Raw genomic sequence first — 27,151 nt, forward strand, 5'->3', positions numbered from 1 at the left:
GTAAGTCCACTAAGGAAAATGCCCTATTTTGAGGATGGGACCATCTACTACTGTTTTTTCAAAAACATGCCTAAGCTATTATTGATATCACCTTCTCAGTGATAGACTCTAAGACCCCACTAATATTGACATGTTTGAATGCTGGAACTCTATTCCTATAATTGTATGGATTTTCCTAGAAGGCAGAAGGATATTAAAAATGCTACTTCTTTTTCTGTTGTCTGGTGTCAATATAAATTGTCATCTTTCTAACTTGAATATTTTTGTGAAGCAATAATGATGCTAAGCAGTAAAATGTAAGAAATAGCTATACTATTACAGTTTATAACAGGGTCCTATTTGGCCTATTCTCTTCTGTGTAAAATATGTCTGCTTTAGTCAGAGTTCAGAGTGACTAACATTTGTACATTTTGTCAACAGAGTATAATATACTTTACAGCAAGTTCTCCCAAAATCCTGGACTGGATAAAAGATGAATCCATCCAAAAGATACTGCAGCCATATGCAAAGTGGCATTATATTGAACGTGACCTTGCAATGTTTAACGTTAACATAGATGAAGATTATGTTCCGTGTCTCCAAGGGATAACAAGAGCTAGCTTCTGCAGTGTTTATCTGGACTGGATTCAGTTCTGTGCCAGGAAAAGGGTGGAGGTACGTGTCAGTTTTATTTTCTTTTTAGTAGTATTAGTTTTAGTTATTGGGATATGAGTGAAATGGTGCATGACTACTCTTTTACTTGCTCAGGATTAGTAGAATAAAATTTATTTAATATAAGCTTTTAGCTTTAATGTAAAAGGAAAACAGGTTTTCTGGAATGGAAAAAACATTTTGGAAACTACCTGTGTGCAAAAACTGGAGTTTTAAGGAGCATCAAATTTTGAATATGGAACCAGTTCTTTACTGTGCAAATTTCCAACAATGTTAATTTCATCAGCTCTAGAAAGCACAGATATATCAAGTGTTCACAGAAGTACTGCTAGAGCAGGTTCCATTCAGAGAATGTCATCAGAGCATTACAGTTCCTTCAGTGTTGCCAATGATTGGTACACTTGCCAAATGTCTGTGATGTCTGTGTATCCTTTTCAGAAATTTGCTTATACTTGTGTGCAGTTGCAGGATGGTAGGGGAGTGCATGGCACACTCCCTCCTGGCACAGGTCACCTCTGGCAGCTCGTGACTCAAAGATGAGCCACACCACAGAACCGTGTGCAACCACTACAGCTCTGGAAGGTCAAGGGCAGATGTGCAGCTGTGCATTTGCATGCTCTGAGCCACTAAGATTACTGATGGTCAGCAGTTGTTTGTCAGAAATGCACTACTGTATTTCCATGGAATACTCAAAATAGCCCAGAGGGAGAGTACTGTTTCAAATAAGCATATTGCCTCCATCTAATTTTCTGATTATTGCTGATAGTAGCAAAAGTGGAGAAGTGTCTCTTTCCTGGCCACGATGTGCTGTATTTGTGCATTTTTCCACTCAGGATCACAGACTGCACATCCCATTGCTGACCTTACCTGGTGTAACATCACCAAATATTTCTGCTCCACTTTGGTCCTTCTCATGTCTCTGATGCTGAGTACCATTCCACCAATTTCCCTGCATATCATTATATTGATATTGTTTTCATTGAATTGTCTTCTGAGCCCTTTCCAAAACACCATGTCCTCCTACTGGGAATACTTCACTCCTTTTCTGTCTCGTCTCCATGTCTCAGCTCCCGAGGTCTGATGCACAAAGAATTGCATGGTGTGGGGAAAGCTGCTGTTAATTGATACCTTTCCCCTCGTTCTCTGCCTTAGATTTTCAAATTCAATAATAGAGTTAGGGATGCCAATAGGCTTGAAATATGTAAGTTAGGCTTCAAAAGGCAAATTAATGCCTGCACTGGTGCCACACACACGTACATTTATCTTTTTGTTACATATTTTACCTTTGTTTTTTAATTCATTGATTATAGAGAAGCACAGTTCATGTAGAAGGTGGGATATAAACCCCCAAGTTCACTCTATGCATAACTCAGAAAATCAATATATTTTATAAAAGGAGCTACATTTCTCCGTTATAATTGTCTTCAGTTTTGGAGTCAAAGAAAGCTGTAAGAAATCACTCATTGCATGGATGCATGTATCTCCTGAAGATTAACATGCATGAGGGGTTGTTCCAGTTTTTTTCTCCTGCATGGTAGCAAAGTTTTCTTTGTGAAAATTTTGTTTAAAAACCTCTTCTGAGCTAATAAACATAAATGCAATATTCTGAGTGCTTGTTAAAATGGGCAGTCAGCGTCATCAACCATTTAGATAGGTATTGTTATTTACTGAAAGTGTGTGCCTCCAAACTTTTCCAAAGGTACTCTACTTCTAAAATCTGTGGTAAGGTTGCACAGAAATTGTGTTACATGAAAAGGGTTTTTGCTGTCTCCAATTGCAATGAGGAACCTCCTTCAGTTTAGAATGTCAGATCTGGGAGGCGTGGAAGCAAACAATAATCCAACAATAAAACATCACCACCACCAAAGCTCCTTTCTTTCCTTTGGGATCTCACTACCTGAGAATGAAATGTTCCGTTTCCAGCCAGTGGGCAAAACAAGCTTGCATTTTGCAAAAATCCTCTGATGGTGATGGTCTTCCTTCTTGTTCTGTTTAATTGCAAAGAATGTTTTGCTGTGCAGGTCCAGGTACATGCAGATATTATGAATGTCACTATTTGTTTGATGTTTGCACTTAGAGTAACGTGCTAATCTTAAAACTTTGTAGCACCTGGACAGCGATGAGGACTCTCCTCTAGTGACACTTTCCTTTGCCTTGTGCATACTGGGCCGGAGAGCTTTGGGAACTGCATCTCACAATATGGCCATCAGGTAATCTTCAGGAATCCCTTTTTCCTCGTGTTAAAACAAAGACCTGTTTGTCCTTTTTCACTTGATGTGGGATCTCAAGAGAAGATTAGGTCAAGGTAAAATCTCATTCCTCCATAAAATGTTTTCTGTCATTCCTGGTCCTCTTTTTCTTTGTGGTTGGCTAAAATAACTAATTATTTTATAGGGCAAAGCAGAATTTGTGATTGAAAGAATGGGTACCAGTGGTTATTGCTTGTGTTCACTCATGCCTGGCTACTGGAATGCTGTTCTTCCTCTGGCATTCGAGTAGAAGGAAGAAATCTACAGGAGAGGAAGAAACTGCTGTCATCTGAGTTGTAGTTAGCTAAATAAAAATAAATGAATAAGAGTTCTTCTCTGTATTCCTCAGGGGCGTATTCCTGTTCATTGTGCCACTTCATTCTGGCAACTAAGGAAGGGAGAACCTCTCATCTCCTGAGGCTGCAGCTTTGTCTGTTCTCACTCTACTTTGCTCATTTGTTCATTCATTCTAAACACTTCTTCCTAAGAAATCTGGTTAATTAAAATATGCTTCATTGATATTGTTTCTAAATATGCTCTTCATCTTATATTTTCATTAGGGATTCTTCCATTTTCACTGAGAGTTCTGAGTTGTTTGGGTTTTATACAGTATAATTTACACTGTGCTACAGATGAGGCATTTTATTAATGAAATAATGATTATTTTAATGGAGTTTAACTTCCCACAGAATTTTAGGGGTTTATTAGATTTATTTGAACCCTCTGTGTGCACAGGAGTTTAGTAACAATGGAGAAGCTGAATAAATACAGCTTCTAAGTGACCTTGCTGTGTTGGCACAGAATGGTGAGCAAAGCTACCTAGACCTCTATCAACATGCTCCTTAGACAGGATTTGTCTTACTAACAAGCAAACAGAGACAGTATTTGTGATTTTGAATGCATTTTGTTAAAACAGTCTTTTAAAATATTCATTCTAGCTTTGCTATCTGTTGAAACATTTATAACATTTTGTTTTATGTCTTCCATGCAAAATGTTTGTGGCTCATGTGGCTTATTTCTTGTTGTACTGCTGATTTCTGCTTTCTAAAGTGGCTTTTGTCATCTCTTTTCTACTAGTCTTTGCACATTCCCTTCCTGTAGTAGTTTTCTTCTGGGCTGCATTTCCTCTCCCTTAATTTCTATTCATTCAAGTTAGTGTGATGTTAGGTAGGTAAGTCATTGGTATTTTTTAAATTGTCCTATTTTTTTTTTTTTTTGATGATCCAAATTTTAGAGTTTGGGGGCATTATGGGAAAGTTTATGTGCATTTATGATATTTGTTCGAGAAAAGATTAAAGTGATTTTTGATCTGTGCCTGCAATAGATAGGTCACAACCATATTAGGAATTCATCTGACAGTAACACAAAAGCTTCCTAAAACTGTCATCACATTGCATGTACTTTCTACTGGATCTTAAAATCTTCATTACAATGCTTTGGCTCTAGTACAGATACAATAACAATGTCCCCTATTTGTACTGGCTTACCTGGTTAGTAGGTAATGCAAAAGGATAATGTTATCAGAGACTTTCCAAAGCTGAACATGGAAAGTATGACTGTTGAGCATAATTATTTGTATAGTGCTCTGTAAAGATTTTAATAATAATTTCAAGAGTCAGCTATATCATGTCTTTTCAAAATCTGACAAATAGCAATGAACTGAATTACTTCCTCTCTTTTGATAAGTGGACTCTTCATATTTAAAAATACTTTTCTTGGGGAGGGAAGGTCTGCAGAAAGGCAAAAACTGGGGTAGCCATCTGAGGTGCACAGCTCTGTCCCTTTTTTTTTAACCTGTTCTATATAATCTTCAATTAAGCCCTGGTTTTCTTTTTTTAAAGCAAGTGCTCCAGGGCAGTATCAAATAATTGTATTTTTTAAATGTATTTTGCGACATGAAAGGGACTAAGTGGAAGCTTCTGTCGGTATCTTTTCCAATGCTACTTCACAAAAGCTTTCCCTGGAAAAGTTTCACGGTGGAAAAACTATGTCACTTCCCCACCTGGCTAAATTACCTTTAATGCATTTCCACAGTCAGAAGGATCTGGAGAAATAGAAAAGGAATCTGAGTAGCACAGCTGAAGTTATAAATTGCTGCAGCTACAAAACATGACTTTAGCTTGGTAAATGACATTTCTTCTTGTCTTTCAGAACATATATATTTTAACTGACAAAACCAATTTAGTAGAAATCATTAACTAAGGAGCAAGGTGGATACCCCCCTGATATCAAGACCTTTATCAACAGAAATCCCCCAAATACATTCACTTGAGCATGAAGGGCACCCTACTAACAGTGTTTATTGCATCAGACGGATCTGCACAACTTGTTTAAACACAAATGAGCAGTTGGTCAGTGAGACTGCAATAGGAATACCATTATACAAGAAGCATGCCAGGGGGAGGAGACTTTGTCCAACATGTGCAATGCTGATGAGGCCAGAAGGAGATGCTCACGAGAATTGTCTTCAGGCACTCCTCTCTCTGTGTGTTTGGCAGAGCACAGCAGCTCTCACCCAGGGCAATCTCGAGTGTTCTGCTGGTCCTTGCCCCCAGCTCTCAGACTGCTGCAGGTCTGCATTCAGTCACATGGAACAGAGGTACTTGAGGTCCTCAGAAGTGGGAGGAATGTTTACTTGAGTGGTGCTTCACAGTCCTTTTCTTTGAAAAGGTGCCATGATATTTCAGGGATCTTTCAGAGCCTAGTGGTGTTGAAGAGGGTTTTAGTTTTCTCAGGAATGGCCAGAGCAGGCAGTCCCACAGCCAGATGTGTGCATGAGAGGGAGATGTACCACATGTATGAGGTTGGAACTAGATGATCTTTAAGGTCCCTTCTTCCCAGGCCATTCCATAACTCTGGCTGTTGGGGTGTGGCTCATTTTGTCAGAGGTCAGGGCTCCTAACATGTTTTGTCACGTTCAACTGCTGGATTACAAAAATACGGATTTAGATTTCTCTGGTAAGCACTGAGAATTTACCTTGAACGTCATCTCGGGACTTTCTATTAATTCTCTCTGTGGACCATCTTGTGTACAACATTGCTAGAGCTTTTGGGATGAGTTTGGAAATGTAAGTATGATGCCAAGTAGGCATCATACTCTTCTCACTGTATTAAGCATTTCAGATGTTTAGTGGAAGCAAACCAGCCAAGAATCTGCTGTGCTCTGCAGTTCATGTTTCATTCTCAGAGGTGACTATGCAGGTAGTAGGAAACTTCCTCTGGACTAAATCTAGTCCTTGCTGTGTCTTGGAGGAGTGACAATCATCGAACTGCTGTGCAGTGGAGCAAAGGTAATGTTACCGTGGGCTGTGCACTACAGAGTTGAGAGTCAAGTTTACATTGTGTATGCAAACTATCAATTTGCACTCATTTACACATGATTTTGTCTAATCTATTAATCAGCAAATGTCACTGTGTAAACCAAGATTTTAAATGCTCTTATATAATGTATGTAAATAATTATTCACTGTACCTGTTCATGTAAATGTCAGTAGAAACCTAACATTAACGCTAGATTACATAATAAATGCATTCATTAAGGAGGCAGAACATTGCAATGCAAATCACTTGCTCTTTTAAACTGTCATTAGGAGGCATCCTGCACAAAATGCAATTTGAAGAATGACATGACATTACCATTAATTTATTCAAATGTGGGTGATATGTTTAGTTGTGTATTTGTTAAAAAATTACAGAATAATTCTATTCAGCCACTAAAGATACTAGTAAAGAAATATTTAGTAAAAATTTCAGATTTGGAAAAATACAAAAATTTCTCAATAAAGCATCTCTCATCAGATACTTCCAACACTACCAAGATTGGCTGCTCAGTTTTCCCAAGCTCAGTTTGGACAAAAGGTCATTCCAGAGAAGGCCTCTGCCTGGAGGAGCTGCTGCTCACTTAGAAACCCAGGGAAGAAGCTGGTCCCACTTGCCCCTTCCCACCTGGTCACCCCACTGCACTGCCCAGCAGCTGAGGGGAGGGGAAGACATAGAGGGCATGGACCATGGCACCACAGGGTGCTGCACTGGTGGTGGGAGTCCAAGCAGACAGTGCAGCTTGATGTCTGCCAGAGCTGAGCAGGACAGAAAAGTTTGACTCAGCTCACAACTACTGTCATCCAAAATATCCAATTAGAAGGGCTACCACTGAAAATATTTCAGGTGAACTATGACATTCAGGTCATTACTAGCTCAAACACATGCCCTTTCCTTTATTCCTTAAATAAACCTGCAGCTGACACTGGAAAAGGTCTGCAGATGCAAAATACACACAGAGATACTCACCAGCTCATTAGTCTGCATCCATACTGTTTTCAGGCTGGCACTAAACGTTTTTAGTTTCAGCTGTCGGAGCAGCGTAAGGAGTGCAGTAGGAGGGAGTATTTGCTTTGGCACTGTTGCCCTCCCTCTGGTGTTTGTGGCTCTACTTAATCCCCTCTTTTCTGCACCTTCCAGGGGCTGACGGTTCCCACGCACCTACCGGTCTTGTTCTAAAATAGCTTGCAGTTGTGACAGCAGCTCTTCAGGTTGTTAGCTCAGAGGGTTGGAAATGTTGCCAGATACCGTAGTTATGTCTCTTACAGATTAATGTTGTTTCTTTGACATGTAATTTTACCTTAACATGTTTTTAAAATATTTTGAAGCAGCCTGTAACTACAGCAGATTACTAATTGAGGTATGTTAAAAGTGGGCCAAGAAAATAGCAACAACCTTGAGTGAGGCCTGAGATCAAAGTGGATGAGAGTCAGGCCTGAGATCAAAGTGGTTGACTTTTACAGCTTTGTAATAATCTCATTAGTGTCTTCAGGAGAGAGCATAACAATGGGAAGAATAACGAGAGCTGTATCTTATATGGATTAAGGAGGCTGCATGTTACAGAAGTAATGGCTTGAGATAGTGTCACATTATAGGCAGAATGTACCCAAAAGCCTCATTACAACTGTCAGGAGAATAAAAGATGCCCATGGTTTTGTGAATACAGCAATCTCCTCCAGACCGCTCTGGTGGAAAATACAATACATAAAATAATTGACTCTCAGCCTCTCACAACTACTGCCACCACTGATTTGCTCCTTGTAGCAGTCATGTTTGTTCTTAAAAATCCCCTGGGTTAGAGAACTTATTGTGCAGAGGGATGACAAATGGATGAGCCTCCCCTAAGCCCAGGGAGAGCTGTACGTGCTTCCTCCCGCTCCCTCTACTGATGCTTGGCTGCAGTTTTCGTGGCTGTCCTAGTCCTGGCCGTGCCTTCAGCACATCCTGCAGTTCACAGCAGCCTGTTTAGCTGGTGCTGATGCCCCTAGGGCACTTCCATGTGAATGCAAACTCTCTTTCTGCTCTGGTGTTCAGATTTGACTCTGAGAGCCTCCCAAGATGTACAAACCAGTTCTCTCTCCTGCCTACTCCTCCCTTTGTCCCAGCCAACTTTTCAGAGCAAATACAGGGGGCATTATGTGGGGCAAAGCTATACTTACAGATCATCATTAGATGCAGAGTTCAAGGTAGCTTTTAAAATTTCTTCTTGGGAAAAATATTTAGGTACAGATATTTTTTTTTTTCCAGGCAGGGATTCAGTTGTGTATGCTGATGTTGTCTGGTAGGTGAGCAAGTGAAAGGAGTCTTCCTGATGTGTAGCCTTTTCAAAGGGGGTGATAGTCATATATTTCACCATGCTGGCTGCACTCACCATTCTCCCCCCACCCTCCCAGGTAGCTCATTCTAGGGCTTTCCTAGCTATTAAGCAGGGTTGGAGTATATTATCATTCTCTGAACTGTGAAGAAGATGGATTCAAAGTCAGTGGGGACCAGGACTCAGTCCTTAAGGACACATAATAACTCCCACTGATATCAGTGTTTTGAAGATCTGAGTGTGCCTGTCTCACACAGGCATGTTTTAATACATAACTTAGTACTAATAAATGCAAATCGGTTAAGAATTCATAAGAGTTTCTCTGTACTCCTTATTTTCCCAGCAGTGACAGTAGCCCTGCCTTTCTGGCTGGTTTTGGTCCCACTGCTTAGTTGATTACATGATGCTTTCATGGAGAAAATTAGTATCTAGCTGTTTCTCTGGTAACAACATGTGTATTTCCACTTTAATTTCTAAGACATGCTATCCACCAAGAGCAAAATTAGAATGCCATTCAGCTGAAGCTGGCCAGGCATTCTCCCAGTCTCTTCCTCTCTCTGAGAAGAGAATATATTGAAAAGTTTTTTTCTTTTTTATAAAATAATTAAGAAAGCTCAATTATGTGGAAAGATTATGTGTCCTCTAGAGAAAGGCTGAGCAGTAGTGAAAACTACTAACATCTTAATACAGCTTCTCCCCAGAGTCTTTACAATCTAAAAGACCAACTGTTGTAAGAGTGAGTAAAATCTTAGCAGGTAGATGAAACCATGTCCTGTGGTTTTGCAAAATATGCCTGTTTTTAATAGATGGTTCTGTTTTCCTCAATTTTGAGATCACTTCTTTAGAGCAACATTGGGACAGCAGTCACCTACAAGCATTATGCAAGTGACAGTGGCATAAGAGTCTTGTAATTCAGGGTGCAGATCAGAGCTGAAGGCTCATGGTTTCCCTTCACAAAGCCCTTGCACAACCACTTTCTAACAACTACCTGATTTTGTAGCTTTTAACTTGTGCTTGTATCTCAGCTCCAGGTAAGCCATTGTGCAAGGCCAGGCAGAACTGCCTACATCTAGTTTCCTACATTAGAAAAAAGAAGCCAGTGTGTATTGCCTTAGGGCTCATTGTTTGAGTAGGAAGCACCTGTTGGTTGATTCCTGCTCTCACCTGGTTTGCTAACAGTTCTGAAATATAGTATTCTTGGTACATATGCTTTAATTTTCACATTTAGGTTTGAATGTCTTGAGAAAAGTCTTAGACTTCCTGAAAGTATTTATTCCTATTACTATTTTTCATTTACAAGGAGAAGTGCTAACAGGACTGTAAACTTTCAAATAAGGAAGCAACTTCTGCTGGCTGCACAGGGAGTGCAAGTGGCACTCTGACCTGGTCTTTGGCACAGCTGCAGAGAAGCAGCGCATGAGGCACCCTGTGACTCAGTCACCCATCCCGAGGACATCCTTCATTCCATTCATCTCATGGCCAGTCATTTACAGAGCACACAGAAGGAAAACTGCCTCTCTCAAGGAATGTTTTTTTTTTTTTTTTTTTGTCAAAGAAACATGATGTGACCCCTGCTTTGCACCCACCACAGGCACTTGCCCTGGGCCAGAGTGTCACAGGCCACTGCACAGGTCAGCACGAGGCTGGTGACTGACAGGTCTGGCTTGGAGAGATGGGAATGACTTCTGGGAGTGACTGCTGCCTTTCTCTTACAGCTTGGACTCTTTTCTTTATGGGCTCCATGCACTGTTTAAAGGAGACTTCCGGATAGCAGCCAAAGATGAGTGGGTCTTTGCAGACATGGATCTGTTGCATAAGGTTGTTGCCCCAGCAATCCGAATGTCTCTGAAGCTACACCAGGTAGGGCATTTATTTATGCATTTATTTTTAACATTTACTGTTGTGTCTGTTTTCTTTAGAAAATGCAGGATACCTTAGCAACTGTCTACTGTCCGAAGGGGGGGGGGGGGGGGGGAAGAGGGAAAAAGAGGGAAATGGAGAACTTGACACCTTATTCTAAGAAACATCCTTTACCAAGATGGAAGAGTTTGGCATTTATTTATTTTGCAATCACTTGATTTTCTTTTCTGAACCCCCCAGCTGCCCATTTGAAACCACCTTGCAGAGTTTGACCCTGCATTTTTCATCAAAAGAAAGCAGAAAATCCTGTCATATTTTACTTGTGTGGATGCTATAAAGGTGCTTTCTAAATTGAAGGGAAATACATTGATTATGCTGATTTCAGGTCACGCTCTGTGTAGCTAGGAGTTGATTTTGTTCCTGCTCTGGCACATTATGATTTAGTATTATATGCTTTTATCATTAATAATATTTATAATTGTTCTGGATGTTACTGAACTGCTGTGAATTTGTATCTGCTTCTTTGGCACAATAATTTTATGGTGTTATTGCTGTCCGTGGTGCTGCTGGATGAAATTTCAGTATTGTGGTATTTGCTGATGGATTCCCAGTCTGTGCTATAGTTGGTGGGGTTTTATGAAAAAAAAAAAAGAATTTCTACAAGAACTGTGGACTCTCCTAGGTGATACCTCTCTCCAACTCACCCAAAAGCTCTGCCTCCCATAGTTGCACACGCCATTAAAAAAAAAAAAAAAACCAAAACGATAAGCTGGTGTTCTCCAAGTGCCTCTGTCCAGTGTAGTCGTGAGATCAGAACAGGTTACAATAAAACTGAAATTGTATCTTTCTGTGTCACTGTTAAATGAAGCTCACAAAAGATACTCTCTATCAAGTGTCAAGTCACTTGGAGGGGATCAGCTGAAGACTGTTTGGAAGCCAGTATTTTGTTTACTGTCAATTGTTTTTATGTTTTCATTAATGTACCTGACCTGTTCGGTACTTTTTCCTGTATGACCAGGACCAGTTCACGTGCCCGGATGAGTACGAGGACCCAGCAGTTTTGTACGAAGCAATCCAGTCCTTTGAAGAAAAAGTTGTGATTTGCCATGAAGGGGACCCAGCCTGGCGCAGCGCAGTCCTGTCCAACCGGGAGGAGCTGCTGACTCTCAGACACGTGGTAGATGAAGGAGCAGATGAATATAAAGTTATCATGCTCCACAAAAGCTACCTGAGCTTCAAGGTGATCAAGGTACATATGCCATCTTTCTAATATTGCAGTAATTTAGGGCTGTGGTAACTAGTACTATTTCTGAGTAATGTGGCCAAAAGGAGGAGTTAATTGTAGTTTTTAAAGTAGGAACTGGAGGCCAAAAGAGCTCTCTTCAGTTGACTTTCATTTTGCTGTCCACATTTGTGTCTCTGAAATAACATTCCAGGCTTTTCCAGGGAGTAGCTGCAAAAGTTCATAAAAAGCTGTTGGTGCAAAGACATCATGATGTGTTTGCATGCTCAGCCACTGCCGTTCTGCTTAGATCCTGTAGTTCTGCATCTTGAGTAGCAAATGTTGTTGCATGATCTGCATGTTTTAACCCACCTGCAGGTCAACAAAGAGTGTGTCAGAGGGCTTTGGGCTGGCCAGCAGCAGGAGCTGATTTTCTTACGCAATCGGAACCCGGAGAGAGGAAGCATCCAGAACAACAAACAGGTGTTGCGGAACTTAATTAATTCTTCATGTGATCAGCCACTGGGATATCCAATGTATGTTTCCCCCTTAACTACCTCGTACCTTGGGACACACAGCCAACTGAGGAACATTTGGGGGGGACCTGTCAGTTTGGACAACATTAAAAAGTGGTTCAAATCCAAGTGGTTAAGGTAGGTGTTAAATTTTGGCTATGCTGATAAGAGACCCTGCAGTCTCAGTTTCCCTGTATTTTCTGTTAAAAGAGAGTAATTCTGTATTGTTATCTATGAGTAAAAAAATTAATTGCAAGTAACTCAGAATATAACAAAATAGTGCTACAAATAGAAAATCCATTAACTCATTGATGACAAATCTTTCTACATGTACAACAAGAGTCATTCAAATCACACAGCACTACAGACACTTCCCTCATTCCATGGAATTTTACTGTTTATGCCATTGAAATAAGGGTATTTTTCTGTAACGCTGAACATGAGTAAATGTGCTGGTGGATTTTGGCGAGTTATGCTCCAAAGTTTTGGCAGTTAAATATCTACCCCCAAGTTACTGTTCTTGACCAAAGCACACCTAAAAATGTACTTGCTGTTCACCAAAGCTGCCTGACTTCCCCTAGCTATGTATGATCAGTCCCTGACACTGTGTCTCCCACTCCTATTTGTACTTTTCACGAAGCAATAGCTCCCTTGCCTCATTCCCTGCCCTGTTGCCACTGTAGCTGAGGAAAGGCAGGGCACCATGGAGACACAGTGGGGGCCAGCTTGCATACCAAGACCTACATTAAAATATCAATATTATATCTAATGGCTTAACATGCTAGTTTCCCACCATGCAGCCCATCCTTCTGAGCTTTCTCCAGCCCATTCCTCTTTGCTACTTGGTTACCTCATGCCGAAGTTAATCTTGGGAGACACTGTAACATTAGATAAAGAGCCCTAAGATATTTCAGGATTCCAAAGCTAGTAAACACAGACAAGGGTCACATACAATTGTCTTGTGTCATATACAATTTTGTTCTAAGAAAGCTTATCACACCATCATCTCTGCCATCTCATAAAATGTCAGAAGACCTGCAGTGGTGTGAGAGAGAACACTCTTTGTGGGCAACTAACAGTGGTGATACAAATTTTCATGTGCAACAAGTGGCTGACCCTGTGTGTGTTCCTGCAAACAGAATGCGAAAAGACTGCCATGCAGCAGCTCACCACGAGAGAGGCAATGTTGAAGATGTGGATAGTGCCGGGGGGTCTTCATCTAGCAACAATTCCACAGGGAATTCAAGCCAGAGCAGTAGCTCACAGCCCACCAGGGATGGAACCCCTCAGCTGCAAACTTCATCTCAAGAGGTCCAGCAGCGGGCAGGTATTTGCACAATTTACTTGCCTTTCTCTGGAGAGTTCTCCTGGGGGGTCCATGGGCAGATGCCTTTGGGGAGTCCTCAAATCCAGTGGAAAACTAATTTCAGAAAGAGAGTGTAGTTAGTCTCTCCTAGTGAGCAAGAACATGTAAGAGATGGCTTCCCGATATTGTTCCAGGTATTTACTGGGAGAGTGTAACACAAAAGTGATTCACCAAAGGTTCTACTGTCAAAGTCCATTATGGGTAATTTTTGGCCTAGCAGGTGCCACTGAGAATGCCAGAATGAGAAATGCAGATAGGAGGGAGTGTACACATGCCATGCAGGGAGCCTGTACCATGGTGAACCTCTGCTCATTGTTGGCTGAGAACAGCAGAAAGAAAGCATGCAAAAATCTTAATTATCTTGGAAGGACCGTGGCAATTTATTTGAGGAATTGGTTTGGCTGCTCATCAGGGCATGTGGAGAACAAACAAATGGAAAACAGCTTCTTATGTCTATATAGCAGTTACCAAGAGAAAATTAAATGTTGCCAATCATTCTGTCAACTAACAGCTGAGCCCTTCTCAAATTATGGATTCAGAAGTGCTTCAGACATATTCACAAGGTGGAACTAGTGACCTTTACATAGGAAATGTATGTTAAGTAATAAGGATAAGAATAAGCAATTGTTTCGACAGTCACATCCAGAGGGTAGTGGTCAATGGTCCAGAGTCCTGATGGACATCTGTGACAAGCAGTGTCCCTTGGGGGTCCATACTGGGACCATTGTTATTTCATATCTTCATTAATGACATAGACAAAGGGGTCGAGTTCACCCTCAGCAAATTTGCAGATGACACTGAGCTGAGTGGTGCAGGTGGCACGCCTGAAGGATGGGATGCCATCCAGAGGGACCTGCACAAGCTCAAGAAGTGGCTCATGGGAATCTCATGCAGTTTCACAAGTGCATGGTGCTGCACTTGGGTCAGGGGAATCCCTGGTATCAACACAGGCTGAGGGATGAAGAGATGGAGAGCAGCCCTGTGAGAAGGACTTGGGGGTGCTGGTGGATGAGAGGCTGGATGTGACCCAGTCATGGGCACCCACAGCCAGAAACCAAATGTGTCCTGGGCTGCATCCAAAGCAGTGTGGCCAGCAGGGCCAGGGAGGGGATTCTGCCTCTCTGCTCTGGTGAGACCCCACCTGCAGTGGTGCATCCAGCTCTGAGGTCCCTGGACAGGAAGGACATAAACTCGTTGGAGCAGATCCAGAGAAGGGATGCTAGGATGATTACATATGAGGAAAGGCAAAGAGAATTGGGTTTGTACAACCTGGAGAAGAGAAGGCTTTGGGGTGACCTAATTGCAACTTTCCAGTACCTGAAGGGAGTTCACAAGATGGAAAGTGACTTTTTACAAGAACATGGAGTGAACAAGGGGGGATGGCTTCAAACTGAAAGAGGGTTTAGGGGTTTAATTGGATATTAGGAAAAAAATCTGTTTTGTGAGGGCAGCGAGGCACTGGACCATGCTGCCCAGAGAAGTTGTAGATGCCCCATTCTGGCAAGTATTCAAGGCTGGGTTGGATGGGGCTTTTAGCAACCTAATCTAGTAATAGCTACCCCTGTCCACAGCAGGCAGGTTGGAACTAGACAAGCTCTAAGGTCCCTTCCAACCCAAACCATTCTTGGATTCTAAGTTTGCCAGTGGGTCACTGAGATCTATCAATGTGGGATGAGGACTTATAATGTAAAGCAAATCAACTCTACATTTCAACATGTTTGTGGTATCATTGTATAAATTAAAGCAGGGACCTGGACAGGTTTGACACTTGTTTGTTTCCTGTTAGATCATTTAGACCTATCATTAAAGATAATGGGTAGGACTGGAATAAACCTTGCCCTGAATATAAATCACATTGCAAGAATAATATAACTGCAGCTTTTAATTGTGTCTAGGATTAGAGGAATCCCCATGTGCATACTCATAACTTGACACAACAGTAATTAGAGTAGCAAACTTAATTGTGATATAATGATCCTGAGCATACCATACAATAAAGTAAGTTAATTGTGAGTTGTTTAAAAGAACATATTGATGGGTGCCCAGAAAAACATAATCAGGAGACGAAGTCACACTTAGATAAGAAAAGCAGTCTGGCTTTTGTTAAGACATGCACAACAAATCCAAGGAAATGGTAGCAACTGGAAATCCATATTCATTCCTAAGATACTGTAGAGAATGAAACAAGAAGAATTTTTGGCTAGGGCCATTAGGGACAAAAAGATGAAAGTGAGCTTGTGGCTGTTTATTTTTAAAGAGTATTTAGAAGCAACAGAAATTTTAGCAGTAGTCTTGATCTGCCACTGTATAGAAAGGCAGAGTTGCCAATATGTAGTATGTAGAAATGAGAAAATAAATGTCTGGTTTATTTCAGGAAAAAACACAGATAATGTATTTCTATGATCTGATAATGAAACAGTTCCTTCCATCCTAATAGCTACAAAGAACATGAAAGACTGGCTATCAAAGCTATATGCTTAATTGAGCAAAACCAAATTACTCATTCAAGAAGGGTTTTAAGAGAGCTGGTTAGGAAACAAGCTCCGTTCGATCTTCAGTAAGTATCAGGACATCAAGGCAATACCACAGGACTGGAAAAGAACTTATGCTATGCCTGTTAAAAATCATAATATTGTTCTGCCACATGCAGTCCTAGTGCCCTAATTTAAAGACATTTTTAGTTTGGAAGCACTTCAAAGAAGAGCCAAAAAATGACCAAAATTCTGGGAAATATGTCCTGTGGTGAAAGATAAAGTGCTTTCCAGCAATTAGCATTGTAAGAAATGACTTGATTGTAGTCTGTAAGTGTTTACCTGGGCAATGGAAAGTGACTAAAGAGCATTAGTCTCAGCAGACTTGGATGTAACAAAACTGAGAGAGTAAATAAATACTGAAACAAAAGATTAAGGGTTGATGTGGATTTTCCATGACTGGAGATGCTGGATACATTTTTAAAAATTATAGCAGCAATTAATAAAACCACACAGGAATTAATTCTGGGGAGTTCTATGGCCCATGCTATATAGGACAGCAGACTAGATAATCATAGCAATGCCTTCATAATCTGCGCATCAAGCATATTTAACTTCTTCATATTTCATACTGTGTTTTGCAGCCTGGTACCACTGAGTCTGCAAAATTGCAGAATGCAATGAAAGCCCAATATAAAAGTGTGACCAAAATCTGGAGCACTGGAAACATGTGGGGTTCTCCCCCAAAGTTTCCTTATTTCATAATGCAGTTTATAGAACAGCCTTTGTTTTAATAAGTGTTTTCAGGGACAGAGTTTTTAGGCATAGATGCGGGTGGTCTCCTGCCCAGTGCTCCAGCCACTGCATTTGGAATTAATATAGAATACTTTTGGACAGGGGACAGCTTCACAATTTAAATCACAGATGTTTGGCCACGTTAGCCACGGTGCAAAGTAACACACCACAGCCCCTCTGTTCTTAATTCCAGTCCTTTCCTTTTATTTAAGAAAGGTAACCTCTTGAAATAACCATCAGATGTAGAAGCCAAAGCACTTAAGCAGAACCCCAGGGTTTGAAGAACCTGAATCCCTGCAGAGGCGAAATGCGCGCACAGCCGCGGACACGGCAGCCAGGCCTGGCGCCCCTCACAGCACCTGGAGGACAGGGGACACTGGCGGAGCAGTATGCAGGGGCCATGGAGTCACAGAATATCCTGACTCGCATGGGACCTACAAGGACCATTGAAGTCTAACTCCTGCCTCTGCAAGGACCACCCCAAGAATCACATCCTGTGCTTCAGAGCATTGCCCAGGAGCTTCCAAGAGCCATGTGTGTCTGTCCCATCATTCTCCAGCAGAGATATTGGGGCTCTTATTACTTAGAAAAATTATTTTTTATTGTTTGGAGTATAAAAGTAGATCTAAAGATACATTGTAAATGATGTGTGAAAGTGTCCAACACTTGCCAGACCAACTAGGTTTTAGAGAGCTCCAGTTAGGTTGTAGCCCAGCTCTGATCATCTGACTCTGTGCCAAGTTACCTAAATTTTCTTTGCTTCAGCATTTGAAAAATAGGGATAATGATACCAGCCTCTGAAAAGTAGGTCTGTGGATGTAAAACATCATTTTTCAGCCATATGATGTAAATGGCTTGGATATGAAATTCTGCATTGCTGGAATCTGCATGAATTCAGCAGTCATGTTTTTAGAAGATAGTGTGAGATTTATATTCCTTTATGCCAGCAAAATTTCAGTATTTGGAGGAGTTCATGTATTGGGGAAAACCAAAAAAAAAAAAAAAGAAAGAAAAAATTACCAACAGCCTGGAAATGCCTGCCAGAAAAAACTTGTTTCTGTGTTGATGGCTCTCAACAGATTTCCTGGCATCAACTCCTCACCCTACAGCTATAGCTAGGAAACCAAAATGCCAGCTTGTGTTAATGTTTGGAGTTTCCTAGAGAGCAAAAAAACCCAAGCAGGCACTTTTGTGACTGGATATTTGCTGTGTATGCCTGGGCTAGAGTCTGTCTACAGACAGTGAACTCTGCTGGGGCCTGTGGCACACACCAACTCATGGCAGAATGCCTGGGTACAAGCAGGCCACTGGTGGGTTCACTGGCCAGTATTTTATGATTGATTTTTCATTCTGTGGCTGTTCAAATACACAAGCATAAGAAATACAGAAATTGTTTGCTTGAATGACAGAAGGTGTTGATAGAAATGTTAAATATGGGGATGTATTTGTATAGGAAGGATTTGTCTAGGCATGTCAGAATAGCTTATCTAATCTACTTCCTGTAGCCAGTGATGGCTGCATTGAGATGCTACCCAGAAAGGGACAAGAGTCTTATGTGGGCCTCATTCAGACCTCTAATACTGTATCCTACCTAAAAGCATTGACATTTTTTCAAGTCTGTGGTGTACTGTAAATGGCTCTCTTGAAACTCAGAATTTACTGTTAATCTTAAAAACTGTTTTGTGGCTGAATGCTGTATTCTTCCACTTGGCTGAATTTTCAAATTCTCTCTCCCCATATGCAGGAATAATTCTTTAAAATGTACCATTGTTTTAACATAAAGTTTTTGTTTTTATTGTTGCATTTAATTATACCAAGCCATTTAAGGTTGATATTCAACATTCCATTAGTGTGCTTGTCAAAGGGGAGCAGAGTTACAGCAGCACTATGCTCACTCATTCACTGGGCTGATTAAACCTACATAGCAGAATAGCTGTGAGCCTGTGATTAGAGTGTTTTGCTTGGGGTCTCTTCTCATTTGCCTGTCTTCTGACTCTGCACAACTTCTAGAGCTATTTTGACTAAAACCCAGAACACCTGTAGTTGCAAACACAGAAAGATTCATAAGTTTAGGAGTTCATTACTTTTGCTGTTCCTGGAGTTCTTATGCTAATAAGACCAGTGGTAATATGCCAACAGTAATATGTACACATGGGGCACTGTCAGTAGCATGGAGTTCATTAGAATGCCACTTACTTAAATATATTAATTTTTCTTTTGAAGGCAGGAGAAAACCCAGGAGTCAGTCTGTCCAGGCACACAGTGCTTTAAACCAAAGGCCCCCTGCTTCAAGTCACTCTGGACCCATTGTAGAAAGCCGGCAGCCTTTCATCCAAACGTCTACATCTGCCCATGAAATTGCCCAAAGGCTTTCTAGTAGTCAGCTGTCATTCCACAACTCAGCAACATCTGTGTTTTCTCAGTCCCCTGCTGTTCCTGTTGCTGGCCAGTTGACTGTGCAGGACCGAGCTGCAGCAATGCTCAGGTCCAGCCTGGCCTCCTCCACCAGCTCAACTCTCAGCCTGCTGTTCGGCAAGAGAAGTTTTTCAAGTGCTTTGGTGATTTCTGGGCTCTCGGCTGCAGACGGAGGCAACACGAGTGACACGCAGTCATCCAGCAGTATGAACATTGCCATGGGGCCATCTGCCAGAGCAGCGAGCCAGGCAGCTCGGGTAAGGCTGAAGCTAGAACAGCGGTACTGAGTGTGAGTCCTGTTCTACTCGCCGGTCTGGTTCTCAACTGTCCTCACCACCACTGGGTTTCTTCCTTCTCAGTGGTCAGAGAACAGTTTTTTCCAAAACAGTGTTGGGATTTTGGTATTTTTGGGGGATTTTGCTGCATCACAATGAGACTGTTTAGTATTAGTGTGTCTGTGAGAGTGTTTGTGAGTAACTGATGGGGGGGGGGGGGGCTGTTATGCATACACCTGGACTTACAAACGGGGGCAAAGTTGCTTTTCCTTTCACTCAAAACAGGGACTTAGGTCTCCAGTTTCTGCAGCCAGGTGATGAGTGGACATCACAGCAGACTAAATAGCTCCTTCCTTGCCTGCTTTAAGTCCTATGCAGTGACGCCTTGAGAGGCTAGCCTAGAACAAAAACTAGACAGACTTAAAAGAATAAAGTAGGTATTTATTAAAAGGCCTTAAAGGATACACCTTGGCCAGTACAAGAGCCAGGCCAGAGCTACACCCAAGATGGACCCAAAATGGATGACTGGTCACAAGGTTTCACACTTTTATAAGTTTTTGGTCTATTTATATATTGGGGTTAATTGTCCAATTACAGCTTCGGGTTATGAAGTTCCATCCTCCCTGTCTGCTCTCTTCAGTTCCCCACTTTTTGGGTCTGAAGCTTCTAACAGTTGTCCTTGGTTTCAAGCTGGAAAAGGATTGTTTTTTCTACCTACTCTGTGAAGAGAACTTAGTAGCACTTAATATGAAGCTCAGAGCTACACACCTAGGCAGAATCTCAAAAATATGAAAGCTAAAACTTAAGGCATGAGCAGGACTTAAAATTATTTTATCTGTAAGAAAAGGAATGGTTTCCCCTGAAGAGTGCATTTGTTCTGTCCCTCCCTCTGACCAGAAATTCAGTCTAAGACCTGAAACCTTGTTGCTGAAAGTTAGTCAAAGGAATCCTGCATTAAATGTTTACGAAAGGAAACCAGTATGCCCTATGATGAAGCATTTTTTAAGAGTAAAACACTACACACAAAAAACTTCCAGCTTTCTTCCCAATATACTCACAGTTTTATTCCTATCTTCCCTGAAAAATTCAATTCACGTTGTAGTTACTGTTTTATTGTTTATTTAAATGTATTTATTTAACTTTGGTTGCCATCCATTGCTGCCTGAATTTTGAAAATTGACCTCAGCACCAGAAAGCAGAAAAATGAGAAGATGGGCTAGAAGTAAAGGGTGACTGCAATCAGACAACATAGTTAGACAGACTTTTGCATTTGGTCTATCAAAATGGAAACCAAACTGGTGACAGGGGAAGACTGCAGATATAAGTCCCAAGCATTTTCTGTTACTATGCTCCTGAACTGTGTATAACTTCCCTAGTTTCCAAAGAGTTCTCCAAACCTCAAGTGTGTAAAGCTCCTTAGCTTGTGTGTATTTTACTCTGAACCCTAAAACACCATGTGTGGTACAGATCCCTAGAGTTTTGCCGTGAACTTCAACAGGAGTCAGCTGAATGCTACTCATCTGGGTCCAATCCTACTTTGTTACAGTAACAAGTATTAATATTTCCTCACATACAGCTGAATATATCCAATGAGAAGGCACAATTCCAACTCTCAGGAGTTTATGGCCTAATCTGCAAGAACTCAGCCAGTCTGTGATACTAATGGTAGAATTCACCTTGTCAAACTTTAAGCTATTTAAAATTTGGGCATGATGTCTCAGTAGGTTGCTGTTAAGGCTTCTGTTTTCAGTGAAGAGGCCTGCATCCACTTCATCCTTGGAGCTATTATTAGGAAATTCTCCCCTGGGAAACTTGTATTTCTCTGCCAACCATTGGTAGCCTAAATGACACAGCAAGACCACACGGTGAAATTTAGATGAGGTGAATCCTGGCCAAAGTGACTGCTCAGAGTCCAGGTGCCCGTTTGATTGAAAGCGGTAAAGAGGAAGCGTTTAATTTCAATGTTCACACAGCAAAGTTCTGGAATGCTTTTATCCTAATGGACTCCTTGCAGTGGGGTGGCACTGCACTTAACGTTTTCAGACTGATAATTGCATTCCAGTTTTGATGAAAAGGTTTCTTTGTAAGTTGGATTTAAAATTTGGTGTAAAAAGCAAGCACCAGAGCAACCCAATTTAACAATTTAGAAGTCAGCCCTGCTTGAAGCAGCAGTTTGGACTGGATGACCTCCAGAAGTCCTTTTCAATCCAAATTCTTTTACAGTTCTCTATACATGTACATCTGTGGTACTAAACCTCCAGCTCCTGGTCTGCTTTTCCTTCCAAATTTATGCGTTACACAAAGTGTGACAAGTACCTCTTCAGAACTCCCTTGTGAATAATGCATGTTAAGAATCCCATGGAGTTTCACAGAATGACATCCCTACGTCAATTTTTAAACTCTTTGCACCCGTCACTTCAAAAAATAGCTGAAGTGTTACTTGAAATTTCCTAAACTAGTTGACTTTTTCTTTCTTACTTTCCAGCAAGTCGCTGAGACCTGTGAAGCAACAGATGCTACAGAACCAAGACCCCAGCGGGAGGCGGGTCCGGCCCATGCACTATTCATGAGTCAGAACCTGGAGTGCAGGAGGGCCAGCCAAGAAGATATGGCCCTGGAAGACACCGCTTCTCAGCAGAGTCTGTCTGAGGAGCAGTAAGGAGCATTCCTAGCACAAGGGCCACATGCTTCTTAGCATTAAATACAGACAGAGTTAGGTCAGGAAGCTGCACATGGGTTTAGGTTCTTTCAAATGTAATAAGCAACCTTCAAATGTTTATTTTTCTAACTTCCACACAAGAATTTTACAGGACAGATGTTCTTCAGCTAATGGCCTTGGCATGGGTAGGGTTGGAAGATACCCTAAAAAAATACACAGTGCCACTTCATCTCAGGTTCTTGTAAATCCTAGAACAATGAATACAACAATGAATACAATGTTTAACGTTCCTTCCCCTGGAATGGTTAGAATCACAAAAAATACAGTAGGAAATATTAATACAACTCAGTGAAAAGCACACAAAAGACATCTCTTTCCTGCCACAACTAAACAGCTGATTGCATGCAAACTAATTGAAATTTGGTATATAGCAAGAGGCAACTAAGAACAGAAGCAATGAACACATAAAAGGACAGTACAGTGTCCTGTAACATTAGAGCTAAATCTGATTTTTTTTTCCAACAGCAAATCTCATTTTTCTTTGATGTGTTATGCAGGTGCTAATGCTGAATAGCAACACAGCATCTCAGACTGATATACTGCATGCAGCCATACTGAAATACTGTGTAAACAAACCATGCTACACCAATTAACAAAAGTCAAGTGTAAGAAGAGAAAGTATCCAGTGCATGGAAAGTCTTCAGAGCATATGGTGCACCTTATTTGCAAAGCAGCTTTGCATAAATTAGGTATTATCTTGTGCTCCTGTTTGGTTTACAGTAGTGTTTCTCAAATTCTAAGCAACAGTACCCTTAGGAGTCGCAAAAGAGCCACGGGGAATCCTCCTCAAGGACAGAAAAGTACAAAGCAGGCTGCAATTACTGTCTGGGAAGTGTTTGTGTTAGGAAGGGAACAGCTAAATACCTTTAATTGCTGGACACAACTCACTGTCCATAAACGCTTGTAGCCAGTAATTACAAAGCCTTCTGATTTCCCTCCCCCAGAGAAAACTGAGCTGCTGCCAATAAAGACAGATGATACAAAAAGGGAGGCCATGCCTTCACAAGGTTTGAGAAGTGCCAATTTACAGGAATGCATGACTACTTTGAAACCCAAACGGCTACAACAAATCCTTCTTCTACTATAGTCTAAACAAACACGTGTGTGATTTTTTTTTCAATTAAAAAGAATTGCAGCTATCAGTGTCTTGCTGTTCCTCTTTACTGTAACTACCATAGATAGTTTCTAAATCTCAACACAATGATGTGCAACCAGGCTGTCTTGTCCCAATTAACAAGATTTAACAAGAGATGCTGTACCTAAGTCTCATTACTGTTAGGCAATACTCAGTTGCATTCTGAGCTTCCTACTGTGCCACACTTCAGATCTCAGTAGTAGAACTAAGTAAGACTGAGTGAAAATAAACTGATCCAAGTATATTTTGTGCGGCAGCTGTTTCTGGGTCTTCTGTTTGCAATTCTTTTCACTTGCTTTCTGCCTTACAAAATCAAGAAACCTCTTTTTTACTTCACGTCAAATCTTGATGAGCTATTAATAAAGCTTAGCACAATATTGGAAAGATTCTGCTCATGTTTATAAAGACAAAAGCAAAGTGTTCATATACAGCCCTCTAGACACATGGTCATCAATGCAGTTCAGGCCCTACTAATGTCTCCTCTAGCATCCAGGTGAGATGTGGAAGAGGAAATTGAATTCAGCTGCTCCCTTCTGACCAGTTCTGGCAGATGATGACTCTTGTCCCACCACTGTCCATGAAGTGCTTCATTACAAATGAAGGATTGAGGTTATAGAGGTAGGCTCCTACTGACAGCTACTGGCCCCATTTCTGCTTTGGGGACTTTTGTATGGCAGTCCACAGAATAAAACATCACTGCTTTGTCTTCCTGCATGGAGGCAGGGCAAACAGGTGGCTCTGGAAAGCACCAAGAATTTTCCCATATTCACCTAGCATCACTTGGCCTCCAATTTTCACATATTTAAGTTTGAATCAATTTCCATCAAAAATAAATAATTCTAGTAGTCCCAATCAACCTAAATTATTCTGTGTATCCAACTCAAGCATACTAAACTAGACTGGGGAATGACTGCATAAATTCTTTCAGCAGCAACCACTGTATTTGCTTAGCACAGATTGAGGCCCATTGACAGCACCTTCTCCCAGCACCACATCTTCTGCAAGATTCCACCACCTCCACAGCCACTAGTACTGCATCCTAAAATAATGCAGCTGCCTCACAGTTCCTGATTTCCCACTGTCTCCTGGAGCATAATTCCTTGGGGACAGCAGTTATGCCATGAAGTCCAGACTCCTGCTGCACAGGGTGGCTGCCAGAAAGGGCAGGTACTAACGCCTTCATGGAGTCAACAGCGAGTAAACACAGCAAAACAGGAGTCAAGGTAAGATTCAAACATCAGTTCCTTTTTTGTAGCCATGACTTACAGTTTTTATTTTGTCTTAAAGTTGCTATTGTAGCATAGTGGGTTGAAGAAACCCAAGAGTGACCGCTAACAAGCACACGTAACATAGGAAGAATCAAAATGAGCACAAACTCTCCCATGTAACATTTCTCCCTATTTTTGGAGATAGTCTGCTGTAACAGTAATAAGACTACTGCTATATACATCATTTTTAAATATGAGACAGTTCCACAGAATAATCTGACATAATGGTTAGAAATGAAACCTGCAACTAGCCATGAGGTTGTATTGATTAAACACATCTTAGACGCCCCCATTTTTGCATGAGACAGAGATACACCCAGTGAACTCTGCTTGGGACAGAAGGTGCATTTAAGGGCTCCAATGCACACTAAGCTAATTAATAGGAACCTAACCTGTACACAAAACCTTAATTTTGACATAAGCTGCTCCAAACAGCTCTGCATAACACCAAAAGGCACCCGAGTCCTCAGCACCAGTGCCTACATGCACATGAAGGCTTTGAGTGACACCTTTACTCCTGAAAAACAGCTTGATATGTGAGGTGCTTCAGAGTTGCAAGAGGAAGTACACCATTTTTCGAGCAGGTTTTGGCCTTTAATGAAAAGCAAATGTGATTTTCATTGCTTTTATGTCATCTGTGACCCTGCTGATGGGTGCTGAACACTGTTAAAACTTGGTCCTAACCTGCTCAGGCTTAACAGTTTGCCTACATGTCTCATCTCTTGCTACAGCTGTGATGCAGGAAGGATACTGCCATCACATTTTACCAAGAGTTCCATCAAGGTTTTTTGCATCAGGTGCTACACTTAGTTTTTCCAGAGCTGCAGAGGCCACTTACCTCACTCAGCCAGTCCAGAATGTTTTTGTTTCTACAACATGAAAATAGTGATGTTCTCATCTTGTTAGCAAGCTGAATGCATCCTTTGAGGAAATCAAGTGCTCAATCCACAAGACCATTTGTACATGCAGTTCTTTCATAGAATAGTCAGAAAGGATGAAGAGATGGAGGCCTTTTCTGCCGTCCCCCAGCTTAACCTCAGCTTAACACCACCACTGCTGAAAAGAAACACTAAGAGTGATTTTATTCACACTGCCTCAGCAACCAGAGAGGAACATGAACAATACAACAGGTTACAGGAGGGAGGATAATGAGTTCATAGTCAAACAAACAAAAATGCAGTACTTCAGCCTTTGCACTGAGCATGGGATACTTACCTCCACATTTTGCTTTCCTAAAATTTCCTTTCCCAAATGGACTCTTGTTTACATCATATAGTAAAAGCCAGTTACTATACTTGTAATAGTGAAACCATGGCCTGAAGATGTGACAGAAAGACTTTAAGTAACTTTCTACTAAAGACAAGCACAGGCTACTGAACTGCTCACATCCACCAGGAACTGGCAAGCCCCAGCTTGACCTTCAGCCCAGCTGTTTCCCACCACAGCAAGCAAGTAGGAACCAGTGATGGACGTAGTCTGCAAAGTTCATTTCTGTTAGTCCAAAAATAAAATTCAGAGGAACTCACTGTTCCCTCCATTTTGTAGTGTCATGCAACTACTCTGTGAGGAACTGAAGTCTTTGTTGCAAAGTCTCACCTCATTCCCATAGGCAGAAAATGTTGGTATTCACTTCACTGAAGACAACTGTCAATGAAAAGGACTTACAGTGAATCTTCTTCCCTTGACATGATGCCTAGATAATATCTATGAATGACATTCTGACACTATTAAGTTCTTAGGACTCTCTGTGATGTCATTCACAGCTTTTTATAAATACTGCTTATTAGAATAAGGCAAGAAATGTCACCTGCATTTCTCTCTAGCCCACCAACTGATGGCTCTTCTCTTACTGGAAAATTTAAGTTAAAGATTAGCTGAATTTTGTGCAGCTCATTATAGAAGATTAGAAATACCAGTGAGATTCTCCAGCATGTGATAATCATCTTCTCTTCAATGCATTTTTTTAAAATACCCAATTATTGCCATATTACATTACTCCCTGGATTAGGAGCTGGTACTTAATTACAAGTTTCACTAGTGCTTCTACATCCTTAAATCTGCAATGCAGACATATTACTTATAATTAACTTCGCAGTAGATCCAGTATCAAAGATTCACCTCTCTCACTCAGTTTTACACATCAAAAATTGTCTAATGCATGATAAATAATGCAGACCTTGTTTATTCCATGCTCTGTGCAATTTTACGCTGGAATTACAAGACTTGTGCCAAAGACATCCTTGATTCTCAGGCTCTGAGACAGTAATTGGTACCTCACATTCACCCCTTTTTTGCAACAATTAAAACCTGCAGGTGCACTAATGTTGTCATCTGGAATCTAGCTGGTACATCAGAGGTGCTTTTCACCAAATGTGTGCTCTTAATAAAATTGGCCCATCAGGGGAATTGTGAATGCTCCATTTGCTGTTACAATGCTTTAAAGGCCTTCCAAGTATTTTACTAGCGCAAGACCAGACAACAAACTTTTACCTTTAAAGTAAACACAGGTTGTCACAAAAACTTACATGCAATTGGAAATGTAACTTTCTCACTCACTGGATGTATATTTGCAACAGGC

The 27,151-nt window shown here is 41.1% G+C and overlaps 1 protein-coding gene across 4 annotated transcripts in view; it reads left to right on the plus strand.

Annotated features, from left to right (window-relative positions):
• Positions 1-23,549, plus strand: part of PCNX2 (pecanex 2) — a 150,946-nt gene extending 127,397 nt beyond the window's left edge. For 3 of the 4 annotated variants that reach the window (XM_072927114.1, XM_030268277.4, XM_030268278.4), the window contains 8 exons: positions 421-654; positions 2,758-2,861; positions 10,248-10,392; positions 11,411-11,641; positions 11,993-12,267; positions 13,269-13,456; positions 18,985-19,433; positions 21,937-23,549. In XM_072927114.1, coding sequence (XP_072783215.1) covers positions 421-654; positions 2,758-2,861; positions 10,248-10,392; positions 11,411-11,641; positions 11,993-12,267; positions 13,269-13,456; positions 18,985-19,433; positions 21,937-22,110 — 1,800 coding nt within the window. In that variant the 3' untranslated portion in view covers positions 22,111-23,549. The remainder of the gene's footprint in view (positions 1-420; positions 655-2,757; positions 2,862-10,247; positions 10,393-11,410; positions 11,642-11,992; positions 12,268-13,268; positions 13,457-18,984; positions 19,434-21,936) is intronic. The other variant, XR_012055122.1, reaches the window with a different exon arrangement.
• Positions 23,550-27,151: the final 3,602 nt, after the last annotated feature.

The sequence above is a fragment of the Taeniopygia guttata genome, chromosome 3, assembly GCF_048771995.1.
Source record: "Taeniopygia guttata chromosome 3, bTaeGut7.mat, whole genome shotgun sequence".
NCBI classification, from domain to species: Eukaryota; Metazoa; Chordata; class Aves; order Passeriformes; family Estrildidae; genus Taeniopygia; species Taeniopygia guttata.